Raw genomic sequence first — 16,502 nt, 5'->3', positions numbered from 1 at the left:
AAGTAATTTAACAGTTATTGCCATTTTAATACACAGAGCCACCCATCATGGCTTAAGGCTGCAATAACCTCTATTAGAATGCTTCAAAACAGAACAAAAAAAAAACCCAAAACAAAACAAAACAAAACAAACCCAACAAAATTTCTCCATAAACATGGATCTTAAAAGAATAAAAGAGGGGAATTTGTTTTGTTTTGTTTTGCTTCAGGAACCCTTGCTCTGTGAATACCTGAACGATTTGCAATGTTCTCTTACAGGGAGTGTATGCCACATCCTGAAATGTCCCCAAAGGTCATGCTCAGCTTTCCACCCTGGCTTTTCCTTTCTAGCAGAAGCTGTGGTGTGAAGCAGGGAGCACCTGGCTGTGTGCTGCTCTCTCTTCTCCAGACAGGCACCTTGAGAGCCACAAGCTCAGTGTTTTACCTGGCATGCAGAGAGGAGGAAGCACATCCAGCACATCCAGCCCATCCCTTTCCATTCCCATGCCACACTGCCCACATCAAGCACTCCTCCACAGACTGAGCACAAAGTCTGGGCTGTAACAGCTCCCCCTAACTCTGCTTCTTTCAGATCTTGAGTGTGCAGTCCTTTCAGTGGACAAAGTTGAGAATAAAGAAGTTAATTTCTCGTTACTGTTTTTCAGAAATTAAACTTCTTCTCTGTTTTTGTTTTGTTTTGTTTAGGGTTTTTTAAAAGTTTTTTTGTTTTGTTTTGTCACTAGAGGCGTTTTTCTGTCATTCTCAGAGGGACTGAGGAAGCTCTCCCTCCTCAGGGCTCTTCCAGCTTGCACAGTGCATCTGAGCAGAGTTGGCACAGGGCTTCCACAGACAAAGGCTGATTTCCACTGAAAGAGCTGAATTTTACAAAACATCTCTGGCTCAGGGAAATTTGTGAGAAAGGCTTTGCTTGCCCAGTGACCCTTAGGCTGTCTTTCCCATGTTTAGAATAAACTTAACACTTCCCCATCCTTCTCTGTCTAGAACTCAGCTAAGCTTCAGATAAGTGAAGTCACACCACCAGTAATTTCCCAGGCAAAATCATTATGAATTACTCCTAAAGTTTCTGATACAGTTTTATTTTCCCTTCTTCTAAAACCAGGCATGCTTCTTCTGAATTTCACAGCACCAAGTCAGGAATAACTCCAAAGATGATAGCAGAGAAATCAGATGAGCAACAGAGCTACAATCTCCACTACCTAAAGAACTCACAAATTTCCTTTGGTTAGCAGCTGAAATGTTATTTACATTATGGAAAAGCAATTACAGCTGTCAGAGAATTAATTATTTTCATTTTGAAGAATTGGTGGTGTTCTAGACTATGGAAACAAAACATAAAGGGATTATAGTTCATCCAAGTAGTACAGCACAGCTATCACTCAAACATTTCAGGCCTTATACCAACAGAATTGAGAAAGACAAAAATATTATTCATGCAGAAGAATTGCTTCCCCCACGTTTGATTCTTTGGTCATCATTTAAAAATGACTCATTACACTTTTCCATTTTGAAGTTTGGTAAAAAAATTGCTGTAATCCAGAACTTAGTAGCAACCTAATGGTGATTTTTTACAAATGATTTATACCTAACCCTCTGAAGAAAAGGATTTATAATGAAAGTGATAGCTCAAGCCTAACTGCAGCACTGGGAATGGTGACACCATAATTAATGTATTATTTCAGTTGTGGGAGACACTGACAGTAGCTTTTTGTTCTGGGAAAGAAATTTATAGGGTGACAGAAAAAGGCATCGAGGAAAAAAAAAAATCAGAGAAGAGGAATAGAAATCCTAGTAGCAAAGACATGTCCTTACAATCCCTCTCCCAAAGGCTATAAAATCCTGGCAATGACAGTGTTTCCTCTATGGTCTAATTTATACCTTTCTCCTCTACTAGATGGCAGTGTGACATGCTCTCAGAATTGCTAAGTGAGGGGGTTTCTTGCTTTGTTTCATAGGAAGCAATTAATTTAAAATATCATCTTGCTGACATAAAAGTAAAAAAAAAAAAATAATTGTTTACCACTGGCTGTGTATTTTAAAATCAAATCTGTTTACTTACAGGTTCAACATCGAAGGCAAATAGTGCATATTCCCGGTCAGGTGACACTTCATACCGGATAGCCTTTAAGGAAACCTGGAAATAAAGACAGTTTTCAAACAAATGCTCTTCAGTTTTCAAGCTAATGACACCTAGAATTAATTGTTGTGATCATCTCTCTAAGGAGGAAGAATACTGCCAGAATTAAATTTCTTGAAAAATAGAATATATATATTTTTTTCAAACACCAGAAATGTTACGTGGGCACCCATAAGAGAAAGAATAAATGCATTATGACTCAGAGCAGGCAGCTATATAAAAAACCACAGAATTTTCCTTACAATCTTACTGAACAGAGGCTGGTGAGGTGGCAGATGTAGGTACTAGTTAGTAGAAAACTCTGATAAATGGCAATTTATTAATTCCCTCTCATTATCTGTATTCACTGGCCAGTGCAGGAGATCAAAAACTGTAAATAGCTTCTGGAGCAAATTAGTAATAGAGATACCACTACATCCCTCAATTAAGATAACCCAGAGGAAAACTATCCCATTTTCCCCAGTTAAAAGTCTTTGGGATGCTGCAGCGACCCAGTGCACCCTGACCTGGGTTCTGCAAAAATCAGCGCTGTAAATCTTGCTAACAAGAAGAAATGTCAGGGAATCTCAGACTTGCCAGGAATTACCTTTTTCCAGCTCCACTTTTCATTTGTGTAGTGAAGCCATTTCTCCTTCCCAATATGTTTCAGTGTAATGCATTTCTGGCACAGATGGCACCAAGGTCAAAGAGAGGTGCCACTAACACATCACTCATCCACTGCCTTTTAAATCTCACCCTCTCACCTAACAAATGAGATGTAAGTCCTTGAGAGACTCCCACAGAGCACAACTGGAAGGGGAATTGGGGAAGGACAGAGCATCTCACTGGGGAGAGTCCTCCCCAAGGCCAGTGAGGATGGATGTGCTGTGGGGACAGCCAGAAGCAGAGGGGACAGTCACTCCATCACAGAGCAATTTGGGTTGGAAGGGACATTTAAAGCTGACTGGTCCAACCCTGCAGTGAGCAGGGACATCTTCACCCAGACCTGGCTGCTCAGAGTCCCATCCAACCTGATCCTGAGCATTTCCAGGGGAGGCACCCAGCACCTCTCTGGGACAGGCTGAGACCCAGTGTACATCAGGGTGGGGGAGCCTGGCAGCCAGCAGGGCCAGCATGAACACAGATTGTATTTACTGTTAGGTTAATAACATGGGGAAGGGAAAACATGACCAAGTAGCATGACAAAACATGACCAAAAGTTTTCTGTCCCAGGGCTGGGAAGGAAAAAGACAATTTATCTGAATAAAGTGTAATGTCAGCCCTTGCACTGGGACTTTCTGGATTAATGTGGAGGTGAGCTGCAGATGTGTTTACTGAGAGGGCAGAGGAACAAAGGTAGAACAGTAGGGTGGCAATGGCATGAAAATGTAGGATTATCTTGTAGCACTGTGCTTTTTGTACACATAGCAAAAATTGAAAACCAGTGGACTAAACAGAGGTCAAATGGAAGTAACTTGATTCAGAGACCTTGATAAGACACCCCAGGCCCTTAGAATTGTAAATAAAGAGGTTACACTCTGCTAAAAGAGGATTGCTCATGTGACACACCATAAAGGCTAAATGCAGCATGTAAAGTTTCATTTTGGGCCCTGCTATAATAATTCAGTGATAAATTCTTTGTCTCATTAAAAAATAATTAATATGATTGATGTATGAACTTCTGCCACAATGCTGGTTTCATCTACTACAAAAAACAATGCTGCAGAACACTTCTATCACTATGAGCAATACTCTGTATCAGATGTGACTTTGTTTTCTTTACATTCATTTTAATAGTCACCTACTGACTTCTTCCCACAACAATTTCTTTGGATTTCTCTCAGATACAACTCCACTCCTATTCCTCAACACTACTCATAAAAACCACTGAAGTTACATTCCAACCATTAGGCAAGAAAAATCAGGAAATGCACAAATCAAAAATAAGTATTTGCCTGGAGGAATGTAGAGAATGACAACAGACAGTAAATGATATCAATTGTCCTTTTTATTAAGCATGCAGAGATGAGAATTAGGCATCTTTCAATTATATATGATATGCAAGACTAGCTGCAAATCTCTATATGATACTTTCCAGAAGTATGAGAGAAACTGAGCTTGCAGAATAATAACAAAAGCTGGAGTTCAATCTCACATTATCCATCACTGCATAGCCCATTGTATTACCAGTGAATTGCTTCTCCTTGACAATACATGAAGTTGAAACCCAAGTCATTTTCTGCTTTACTGATCCAACTGCAACAAAGCTGTGAAATTCAGCTACTTGTCATAGAAAATACTTACAATTTTTTTGTTTTCTATTAATATTGTTGAACTGTTGGTTTCGACATTCCTCAGAATCACTGTGCCATTCTGGTTTCTATAAATGAATTCTTTATCTGCAGGGAGGAAAACAAAAGGTCATTAAGGAAATCTGAAATTGTCTGTTTGTGTGGAACCTAATTATGGACTTAAACCAAAAGTACTGCTGGGAACTTCTTTCTGAAGAACACAGATAATTTTTAACACAGCCATTGCTAAAGTGGCTTTGAGGACAGCCATAAAATGTGGTCAGTGTTTGTCACAGGTTTGTTGTGCCACACTTTCCCTTAGATGAATGCAATGTTTTGAATGTACATACACAGCTTGCTGTATAGTTAGTGTAGAAAACAAGGTCAAAACCTCCCATTCCTCATGATTAAAAGTTTCTGAGTTCCACCATCTCTGCAGGAGTTTAATAAGCCTGGAAAGTCGCTGAAAGTGAAAGGCAAATGGGTCTCTAACAAAGCAGATTCTGGAACCTAATTTTGTGCTCCAACTTTGGCATTTGTTCTGCAGACTTACACCAGAAGGAGAAACATGCAGAGAAATCACCATTTTCACATGAAACAAGGCAAAGCAGCTTGTCTCTGTGCACTTTGGGACTACTCCAGCTCTCAAGACAAGTGGACAAGGACAAAAATACTGGAGACAGTGTCCATCTCTCAAAGCACACAACCTGCCTGACAGAAAGGCTGGGGGAGACATGAGAAAGGGACTCCAAATGGGGGTTAGGTAGCAGGTCAGAAGTTCAGGATGAAAAACATTACAACAACAAAGGAATGTCATAAACTGAAGTTCAAGTCTGATCAGTGCTTACATGCACTGCCCTGCAGATAAAACATAAAACAGAAGTCCAAGCACTCTGCCATTAAAAGGAATCAGCCGTTTTTCTTGGCACAGGACTAGGGTTATGGTTTTTTTGCAGCTTGGCTGAACTAAGATCTGATGGATCCTACCAAACATCTGCTTCCAGTTTCAATTGGGGAAACAATTCCTCATCAGCTCCCCAGCAGTGTCACCCTGATGCAACAAGGGCTAGGGACATGTGGATGGTTCAGCATTATCCATGGGCTGCCCTGGAATGGCTCAAAGGTGAGTTTAAATCCTCCAGGGTACACACAAGCACAAACCCAGCTCACTGTACCTACAGAGGTGTGCTCTGCCCAGCTGGGGTGACCTGCTAAAGGCAGCACCGGGTTTTGAGACTTGGTTCTTTCAAAACTTCGATGTACAGACCTAGCACACTCCTTATCATGTTCCAGTCTTTTATTTGCAACCTGGTGATGATAATCCTCAACACAGTCACTAACCAGCTTTATAAAATGCTCTGAAGGTGCAGATGAGAAGCTTCTACACCTTACTTATTGCTGTCAATAAAAAAAATCTCATCTGTATCTCAGATTTACACATAAGTGGAAGAAGAAGAAATCTTCTCTGAAATTGGGATGAATCAGATTCTGTAAGAGCAAATGGTTGCTGCAATACAGTTGATCCTCTCAAAACCACAGGGTTTTAGAGATTTTAAGATTCTCAGAGTCCAAATCATAGCAGCATCCCTTCAGACTCACAGGCAAAGTTCTCAAAGCATAACTTTTTTTTAAAATCATGAAATGAATTTTATCAGCAACTTCTATCTTGGATTAAAAAAAAAATAAAAGGATCTGAATTAGATTGACTTGCATTTATCTTTAAAGCATTCCTTCATACAATTTATGACTGAACAAGCTAAGAAACTTCAACTTGAGAAAGAACTGATTGGAGAGAGCTAGGACAGAAGTCAAAAAAGTCATAAGCAGTATGGAAAAGATAAAGGATGCTTATTCCCTGCCTTTTCCAAAATAAATACTGGAAGGCACCAGATGACACCAGTCAGTGTCAGGTTCAACACAAATAAAAGGGATTATTTCTTCATGCTAAGGCAAACAAATTGTGGAAGTCACAGTCCCAAAACAGAGCAGGTGCCAGGGCTGCAGGTGGATCCAAGCTACAGTTAGAAAAATGGAAGAAAAATCCATCAAAGATTGTATGTCTTGAAGGGGAATCCTCAACTTTGCCTCTTTTTAGAATCTCCCCTAAGCATTTGTCCTAGACCTGGGCCATAAACCAGAAGAGACAATCCCTGGAGTCTGAGCCAGCAGAACTTATTTACAACTCTAACTTCCAACTTCTGTGTCCAGATCCTTAAGAAAAGTGTTCATACCAACAATTTAGGAAGCAAGGCAATAAAAGATTTAATGCTTTGTAAACACCTGGTCTTTATATATTCAGGCCACAAAGTCTGAAGTGTTATTCTTTATAAGAGGAAAGTATGCAGTCTAATTTTTTATTTTCCAAAAATATTTCAAGCATTCCAGAAATATCAGGAAAAACTAAACTCAGAGAAAGACTATTACCCAATCATCAGACATGCTGAAAAATATTGCTGCTTTAATAATCACTTTCTGTCAAAAACACAGTGTTTTCCAACTACACAATAAGTTCCAGACAGAAAAATCTTGGTTTTTATATGGCCAGCAAAACATTTGGATAATTTTAATGCTTTCAGGATATTTCCTAATTGCAGAAAAAACCAAAAAAAACAATGAAATTCAGCTCCAAGTTTGGAATATAGGTAAAGTAGCTTATAAATCTAATGAGTCTGTGAAGCTGTTGCTTGAACATTGCAGGAAGTCACATTACTGCCCATAATGACATTGCTACCAAATTTTATTGCTCCTTATGCTCCAAAAAACCCCATAACACTTTAATAAACTATGAAACTTCAAGATTACATAGAAGTTGCTCCATGGTTGGAAGTAGGAGATAACAGACTTTCCTATTATTTGTTAAACCGTAACAAGTTTAAAATCAGGTGTTAATCCAGTGCATGCACTTTTAGAATGCATAAAAAAAGAATAAATGGAGCAGTGCTGATTTCTTAGGGCTGTAAATCTTGCCATTATATTCAATACCACTGCCTAAGTTAATGAACAGAAAATTGTTCTGCTTAAGAGAAGAACAATCTGATCTGTGTTACATCCAAACAAAACACTGTGGGGTTTAACTGGGTCTTAGTCCTCAAAAGATGAATAATATTCCTGGACTTCTGTTTTGAAATGTGTGATTTGTTCCAGTGCAAGAGCACTTACTTAAATGGGACATGCCTCAATCAAAGGCAGAAAGCAATGCAGTGGCCTCTTCTGTAATGAATTCTGTCCAGCAGGCTGATGAGAATTTGCAGCCTGATTTATAGTTGTCACCAGAGCTGATAAAGGTCATCACTGCATCTCATTTTTTATATCTGCCTTTCTTTGGGGCTGGTGTTCAGTATAAATGAAGCCAAAAACTATAATTTTCAGGCATGAAGCCATTTATTCCATTTCTTCAATCTTTCTTGCAATTTTTTCCATCTGTTCTTCACCAAAGAAGTCGTGGATTCCTCATCCCTGGAGGTGTTCAAGGCCAGGATGGTTGGAGCTCTGAGCAGTCTGGTTTAGTGAAAGGTGTCCAGAGGGTTGGAACTGGGTGATCTTTGAGGTTCCTTCAACCCAAACCTCTCTCTGATTCAATGATTCAACAGCAAAGTTCCCTTTTCCAACCCCTCACCCCTCTTTCAACTTGCAGAAATTGTCTGGGTGGTAGATAACATTTTCTGACTGAGAGTGTAGACACAGATATGTAGTCACACTTGAAAAAATGGAACTGATTGCAAAAAGCAATGGATCAGCCTTGGGGCTGTACAATCAGTGCAGAGGAATGGGGATGCCTGGGGAGAAACTTTTAAAAACCTGCTAAGCAGAACAGGTGAAATCATAAACCCCATCTGCTTCTCTGTCTTGAATTCAGTCAGAAAATGCAGAGGCAGAGAAAACAGACCCAGTGAGAGGGAGCTCATGTTCCTTAAAGTCACTGAGTCCTCACAAAAGCAGCACTGGGCACCAGACAAAACACCTGGAACAGAGGACAAGAAAGTTTGGGACAACTTTACTTCTAGAAGGAGTGAGTTTGAGTGCTGGCAGTGCAAAGAATTTGAAGGAATTACATCAATTGACAGGAACCTAACATCAGTTCCCAAAAATTTAGTGCAGTAAAGCTTCTCTGAAGTCCACATTACCAGGAAGGAGAGACTGGTTTAAAAGGTACTAGCAGGACCATGCTTGTGAGGGAAACTTTCATTATTTGTCAGAGGTTATGGAAAGCAGAAAGCAAAACTGAGTGATAAAATATGAGAACAAAAAAAAAAATTCAAATCCAGCTCTAGAAAATATTTTAATGAAATTGTAATTTTCTATCATTTTAATAACTGATGAATGAAAAGTAGACAAAAAAAGGTTTGAAATTCACATACAGCAAGTCAGCAGCAGGAGACAGTGAAAGAGAGAAGGTAGAGTCAGGACTGCTAGGGACATTCCAGTCTTTTTGAGCCACAGATTTGGAGGAAAAAGCAACTTCTTAAGTCCTGATCAACAGACATGAAAGATAATCGAATGAGTCTCAGTCTGATGAAAGCCAGCATCGAGGGAATCATCATTTTCAATCCCTAAGATTAAGGAAAATTGGTGCATAAAGGAAATTTAAGTCCTGAAGTTGTTCTAAGGCATTTCAGATAAATGAGCCTCCAGATACCAGCAAGGTTGGCAAATATCTTGCACAGTGTCAGGGCAGCAGCCAGCAGCAGTCCTGTGGGATGAGCCCTCATCCCTGCCAAGGGACAGAGCTCCCTTTGCCCCAGGTCACGAGCAGGGATGCTGGGATGGAGCTCTGCACTGGCACAGCAAATGTCACAGGGCCACCAAGACACCACTGGCACTCTTCTGTTATTCCTCATGGGGGAAAAAAAAAAATTTGGGGGGATTTTAATGACGCCAAGCAGTCAGACCTTTGGTGTTTCATCTAAATCTGAAGGATGAGTCTTGCAGGAGCCCTGCAGTGCTGCCCACTGTGGTGCCCAGCATCACCTCACTGAGGTGACAGCAACACCTGAACCAGCCAGGGATTCCTTGGAGTCCTCCCAGGCAGACACTGATCACACACATCTGGATAGCCCTCACCATCTAACAAGATAACAGGCAATTGTGGGACAGATGTTTCCTCAGACAACTGGTATTTTCAACAGGATGTAGTACAGTTGTATTCCTTTGGACAGACACATGAGGATCAGGCAGTGGAGTTAAAATTTTAATAAAATGTTCTGCTTGTTTAGCATCTCAGCAAATTTTCTGAAGGGCCAGGTGAGCCCCAGAACAGTGACTGGAGACCAGAGTGGGGAGAGAGTGTCTGTGCCCTGTGACTTGGGCATGTCCCAGCTCTCACCCCAGCACACACACACCTGGGCCAGGGAGAAGGGTCCAGCTGGAGAAAGCAAACCCAGGCTATCCACAGGAAAAACCCAGTGGCTTGCAGTGATTGTGATTTCAGAACTGGGGGAGGCTGAAATAGAGTGGGAACAGCACCCTGGCTGAGCTGGGGCTCAGCTGAGACTCTCAACATTCACACCCCAAGCCAGGCACACAGCAGAGCCAAGGGGAGACAGCAGCTCATCAGCAGCATCACCAGGCATGGATGTTCATACAGCCATCCCCACAGCTCAGGTGAGCAGCTCACAGGGAAAGAGAACTGGGGGCACTCTGAATTCCCTGTAAAAATGTGCTTTCTGAGTGTCACAGGTGAGGGAATAGCCCAGGCTGTGGTTAACAGGTTGCTGTGTCAGGGGCAAGACCCTGGAAAAACTCTCAATCCTGCCAGATGCAGCAGAAGCCTCTACCTTCAGAGACATTCTGCTCTCTTCAGGGACTGGTTTTGAGAGAGAGGGGCCTGAGGCTTTTGGATGTAATGGAAGCAGAGTGGAAAACAACAGAAAAGGGTAAATTCACAGAGGAAATATAAACTGTCAGAAAAAATGCCCAAAACAGCAAACATTAAGAAGGACCAAACAAGAGGAATAAAGTGCAGCATGGTGTGAGCAGGGAGAAGGATGAACACAGGCAGGTTTATGGAAATATTTATTTTACTTTGCTTTCATGAAAGGGGAAATCACATCTTATTTACCAGGCCTGCAGGATTACTGACTCTCTTAGGACATCTGCCTGTCAGGAGTCAGGTAGGGGAATGGCCCCCCCAAGACCTACACCCCTTGGGGCAGGTGGAATTTACTCCTCAGAAAAGCACTGAGAAAAGAGGCTGAACAAGTACCAGGACTGTGCATGCTCACTAAGTGCTGCAAAACTTCCCCACATAGATCCTAATGCAAAATAAAAGCACAATCAGTCCCCAATGGAAGCCTATTCAGGGGTCCAGAGAGATGCAATCACAAACTCTGGTGGAAATAAGGCTGTTGTGATGATGCATTTAATACTGTGATCTGTTGTTCTTTCAGGACATGCTGCAGTGCATCTATTTGATATTTACAGCATGTACCCAACAAACAACTGACTCTGAAATTCCCTCCCCACAGCAGAAGCAAAGACTGATTTGATAGTGAGCTGCTTCCCAGAGAGAAAATGCAGGGAAGGTGTCCCATCCCCTGTGCCCTGGTGCCTGCAGGAGGCTGGGAGAGCTGGAGGGAGGCAAGGATCATGGATAGGGAATAGGGAATAGGGAATAGCAGCAAAACCCCATTTCCATCCCATTTCCATCCCATTTCCATCCCACAGCATGGTGCCCTCAGTGAGCTGCTCCTGAAGGATGGGACAGTCCTACAGCTGCTCCTGAAGCCTTTGGCATTTGCAGTTTTTCACAGCCCTGCCACCACCCTGCCTCTGTTTCAACCCCCCTACCCCACCAGTGACTGACTCCTCTTTCCTCTGCCTTGCTACTTTGCCTGGCAGAAATAAATAAGATTTTCTTAGACTTTGTGATGCTGCTACAAGGAGCAACAGGGGACAGAGAACAGCTTGCCTTTAACAACATTGCTACAACCTTCAATTCCAGGAGACAACTGGAATCCCATTTTTAGCTTTCTGCCATTATGGGTCATTATCCTTTTACTGCTCCCAGCACTTTTTTTCCTACATGCAAAGCTGAAAGAAAAATTCCTTTAAATAGGTGATTTACTGTAATTTAGCTAAATGCTGTATAACACTTTGCATTGATATATTAAGTGCAACATGATAGAATGTGCTTTATTATGCAAGAAGTGGTTTTAATTGCTCATCATCTCAATACAGTTGCACTTGGTGCACCAATATAGTGCTTTTACAGTAGTACCAGTAAAATAAAACACAATTATAGCCCAGGAAAATTCCCACATCAACATGCACCTCTAGCAGGATTGTAAATTAACTTGTCAAAAGCTCAAAGACTGAGTCATGGGAAAACTTAAAACTGTTAAAATCAGCAATGCCAGTCTGCTTCTCTTTTTTATCTAATCCCAACTCTTTCAAGATTCTAGCCAAAAAAAAAACCAAACAAAAAAAAGCCTGAAATACAGGCAGAGCACACCTTTGAAATTTGGGTCCCAAATTTGAAACCAGGTAAAATTCTGCTCCTGCCTAAGTCATTTGTGAGGCTGTACTCCTCAAAGAGGAACTCTGTGGGCACAGATCACAACTCAGTGGCACAGGCATGAAAAGCTGAAATGCATGTGAGAAACCAAGAACTCATTTCAGCTTCAAATTGCTCCCTTCCCAACTTCCATCTGCTTTTATAACATGTGGAGGGGGAAAAAGAGAGACACTACAATTAGGAAAAAATGAATTAGAAATTCTCTGGTCTAAATCTGTTTTTATTGCATCTGGGGCAAACCATCTTGATCACAAAACTGCTGCAAAACCCTAATAACAGCAGTGAAACCTCACACCTTGTTCCTGCTGCCCTCCATTTATCTTTCTAATGACTGGGGGGAGGAGGGGAGTGCACCACCCTGAGATGACTTTGGTGTGTTCCAGACCCAAGAAATCTCCCTCAAAAATTTTCTGCCATCTTTCTGTTCTCTTCAGGTGTGCTTGTGCCATGTGCTCTGCAAATCCTAGATGTTGTAGGAGCAGAAGTGTCCTGGGTTAATGGACAGCTGCAGACAGCAGATTACACTCATCCCTTTGATTCCCTGCTGGAAACACTTCACATTCAACACAGGCCAGAAACAATTTAACCCCAAGCAACTATTTTCCCAGAAAATGGTCCTTCATGCTTTTATCCACACCCTTCATATTTTTCACAGTCACATCATGCAACTGAAGAGAAAAAAGTGAAAAAAATAAGTGCAGCCAACAGGTAGCAGGAGTCAGCTTATCCCAGCTCCATGAAGTGATGGGGTGGGTGTGCATCCCCAAGTACACAATGGCAGAGATTTCAGGGAATATAAAAACTCCAGGGCTTTTTCCACTGTAGCTGCTAGCTCAGATGAGAGCTCAAGTTACCACCCCTGCTTGGAGATAACCCAAACTTGCCTGTCCCATGCAGGGATCCCTGCTCCGAGCACTCCCTGGCTGTGCCCCTGGCCAGGGCAGCATCACTCAGTGACCTCCCTCTTCTCTGCCAAGTGCACCAGGTCTTATCTGCCTCATCTGGTTTGGCTTCACACAAGGGAGTGCATAATCCAGTGTTACACCTAAATGTAATAATCCATTTGACACTGAGGAAAAAAAGGAATCCATGAATAAATTTTCATTAAAATGTGACCCCACAGCTCACTTATTTAATTTCTCTTTGCATTCCCTTGCCTCCTTCTCTTTGCCTCTAAACAAACTGCACTTGTTAATGGCCATGATGGGCAAAAAGAAAACAGAAAGTGGTTTTGTTTTGCTTTTCATTATTATTATCATGGGACGATTACAGTAATTTCACAATTATAAGCTGCACTGAATATAAGCCGCACTTCCGGGTGTCAGCAACTTTTCCTTCTTTGTCCATATATAAGGCGCACCTGATTATAAGCCGCACGTTACAATCCAGAGTGTGATAAAAGATATCTGTTCTATCACCATCTGTTGAGGGTGGGGGCAGTGATCCTTATCTCAACGGCAGATACTCTGCTAATGGGCCATCCATTGAAACCAGGCAGGGCATTGTTCTTTATCTTTTCACAACCCATCCTTCCTCCAGCCAGTCATTTTCTGCTCATGGCCATTGAGTCCCACTGTGGGACTGATAAAATTACTGCATCCCATTGGGAGTTGCTCCAGCCAGGGGGAAGAGCCCAACATTTCTTACCAAGATAAAAACAGAGGTTTTGGGACACTAAGGGAGCCCCTTTCTCCACTGGACTCCAGAGGAAAACCGGATTTCTCCACATCACCACTGGAGCTCCGGAGGGAAACTGCACCTTGTACAGGAGCACTGCTCCAACTGAGCCACATCTGTCACTGCAGGAGGATGCAGCCACCATGGAATGGGACTGCTGCCAACACCCTGCCTGACGGGTGTCAGGCTGTACTCTGACTGTGTCAGGGTTTGGGGTTTGTTTCTTTGTAGTACTGTATTTCTATTTTAATTTCCCTAGAAAAGAACTGTTATTCCTAATTCCCGTATCTTTGCCTGAAAACCCCTTGATTTCAAAATTATAATAATTTGGAGGGAGGGGGTTTACATTCTCCATTTCAAAGAGAAGCTCCTGCCTTTCTCAGCAGACACCTGTCCTCCAAACTAAAACAGCAACTTTTTGTTCTTTGTCCATATATAAGCCACACCTGATTATAAGCTGCACTTTGGGTTCGGACCAAAATTTTAGTCAAAATGGTGTGGCTTATAATCGTGAAATTACTGTACTTAAATTTCAGGGCAGACCGAATGACTCTGTTGTATATTAGCAAGAAGATATGTTTTGTGTGCAGCTTCAGGTAAAGTTTCAATTATCTTTGTGTGCAATATTTCACAATCCCTCTTATGTCACCCTGTCATTTCAGATGTGTCTGGTGAGGTACAGCTGAGATGAAGTGTAACTGTGTGAGGATCTGTCAGAGTCATGGCCATCACCCTGACCTCAGGCTTCTGAAAATCAAGGCAGACAAGAGATGAAATCCAAGCCCCCAAGACACGTTTTGGTTTTGGAGTGGTCACAAGAGGGCACCCTGCTACAGAGCCAATGGAAACACTTTCAAAGAACCATTAATAAATTAGATCCGATGCTGGGCAGGAGACTGGTGTCCTGGGTGAGATGGCACTGGGGTTAGGAAATGGGGAAGGAAGTGAGAACAGTCTTCATGCACCCAGCTGCAAGGGAGCCACTAGTGGAGGAACTTTGCAATTATATGTAAAATCCCATTGTTTTTAAACCAACTGATGAGGGAATGAAAAAATTAATGTCAGCTAAGGAGCTGACAATAGAAGAGGCTGCCCAGACTAGAAGTGTTTAAGGGTGGATTGGTTGGAGCTCTGAGGAACTTGGTTTAGTGAATATGTCCCTGCCCATGGTAGGGAGTTGGAAATGGATGATTTTTCATCTCCCCTCCAACCCAAACCATTCTGTGATTCCATGATGAGTGAGGAGCTTTTCCTTAGCATTGCACATTGATTTGGTTTGCTTGCAGTGACTGGGTCAGCTCCTACAGAGTCCTCACCAAACCCCAGAAAAGATTCCTGAATTCCTTATTTCACTTTTTCTCATTCCTTTTCCTCTCTCTACCATGGAACCAACATCATCCACCTGTTACTGCCTGTTCTGTTGGACTTGAAGCACGAGAACCTGCTGAAGAAGACAACAGTGCTGGTGCTGGTGCAGAAGCAAAAGGGCTGATATTTTTTTTTCACCTGATTTAAGTGCAGTGGGTGAAAAATAGTTACATCAAAAGAATGAATTCTCCTCCCTTCCAATTCTCATCAACCTTCTGTCCAATAATACCTTCTCAATGGGTTAAGAACTTTCAGCAGATGAGATTAAATCCAAAGAACGCCCTTAATGGAAAGTGCTTGACTTCTTCATATTTTTTCTTTTTTTTCTATCCTTACATAATTTCTTTATAACTCAGGGCAATTCTTTTTATCGTGCATTCCCATGCTTCTGTCATGGTCTTAATCTTTCTCTGGACCATTTCTATTCCCATTACAATCTGTCTTTTTTGGATGGAGCATCCCAAGCTCACTGCAGTGATCAAGGTGATGATGTCCCTCAAACCAGATTAGAACAGGCTGTTTTCAGTATTTTTCTCTCCCAAGTATAGTTCAATATTGCTTCTCCTAAAAAAGTTGATTGCAACAGAAAATTGATTATGCTCTCAGTTTCCTGCCCTAGAAGAAGAAAAGCAAATATAAACAATGGGGTTCTAACAATCTCTCTCCTGTTTTCTTATTCATGGTCTTCTGGCTTGATAATGTAGCTATATTAGCCATTCTGTTCCAATTAAAAATCAGGAAAGTTATAATTATTGATGTATATTTTTAAAAATACCTTCCTTTGTGAGGCATTAAAATTAGAAAATAAGTAAAGAAAATGCATACTAATGCATTTTTATGCTAAAGGTTAGTTTGGTTTAAGGCCATACCTTATGCCTGCTGCTGTGTTTGGTACCAGCTTCAAGGCAAAAGGTAATGGCAAACTCTTAAAAATGCTGCCCCTGACACCTGAAAGAAAAGAAATATGAAGCACATGGAATAAATAAATAAATAAATAAATAAATAAATAAATAGAGAAATAAATGTGTGTGTGTATATGTGTGTGTGTGTGTATATATGTACTCTTGGGCATGTTTTAAGTAAGTGTTATAACACGTTTTTTATGTCACAGTTCACAGCCTGCTCCCCCTGGCAAGGAGAACAAGGAAGGAAAAGATACCTCCAAATTATTAATGAGCATCTTGGCTTATGCATGAACATTCCAAGCAATTTGTCTTGTGAAATGAGTCAGTCCATCAGCTGCAGCAGTGGAAAGTGCTGCACATGGCCCAGCATATGTGCACTAACCCCTGTGAGGGGCAGCCCAGCCCTGCTGGCTCTGCTCCTGCTGCTGCTGCCAGAGGCTGAGCTTCCAGAGCCAGCTGCAGGAGCAGCCCTGGGCATGGGCTCCTGTCCACCAGGAAATGGGAAAATTGCCTGCTGAGCAGAGAATAAGTGTTTATTAGGGTGGTAACAAATTAGAGTGCTGGAAACATTTCCGGACACTGTCCAGAAATGGTGGATTTTAGATGTTTGTCCAAGTGCTGAAGGTTCTTCTCAGC

General features: G+C 41.7%; 1 protein-coding gene across 5 annotated transcripts in view; it reads right to left on the bottom strand.

Moving 5' to 3' along the window:
* Window positions 1–16,502, bottom strand: part of DPP6 (dipeptidyl peptidase like 6) — a 573,188-nt gene that overhangs the window by 130,572 nt on the left and 426,114 nt on the right. For all 5 annotated transcript variants that reach the window (XM_033053988.2, XM_033053997.2, XM_033053970.2 and 2 more), the window contains exons 4-5: window positions 4,417–4,511; window positions 2,056–2,130 (exon numbers count right to left, since the gene is read on the bottom strand). In XM_033053988.2, the coding sequence (XP_032909879.1) occupies window positions 2,056–2,130; window positions 4,417–4,511 (170 nt within the window). The remainder of the gene's footprint in view (window positions 1–2,055; window positions 2,131–4,416; window positions 4,512–16,502) is intronic.

The sequence above is a fragment of the Catharus ustulatus genome, chromosome 1 (assembly GCF_009819885.2).
Source record: "Catharus ustulatus isolate bCatUst1 chromosome 1, bCatUst1.pri.v2, whole genome shotgun sequence".
In the NCBI taxonomy this organism is placed as follows: domain Eukaryota; kingdom Metazoa; phylum Chordata; class Aves; order Passeriformes; family Turdidae; genus Catharus; species Catharus ustulatus.
This window is presented reverse-complemented; position numbering and strand designations above follow the sequence as displayed.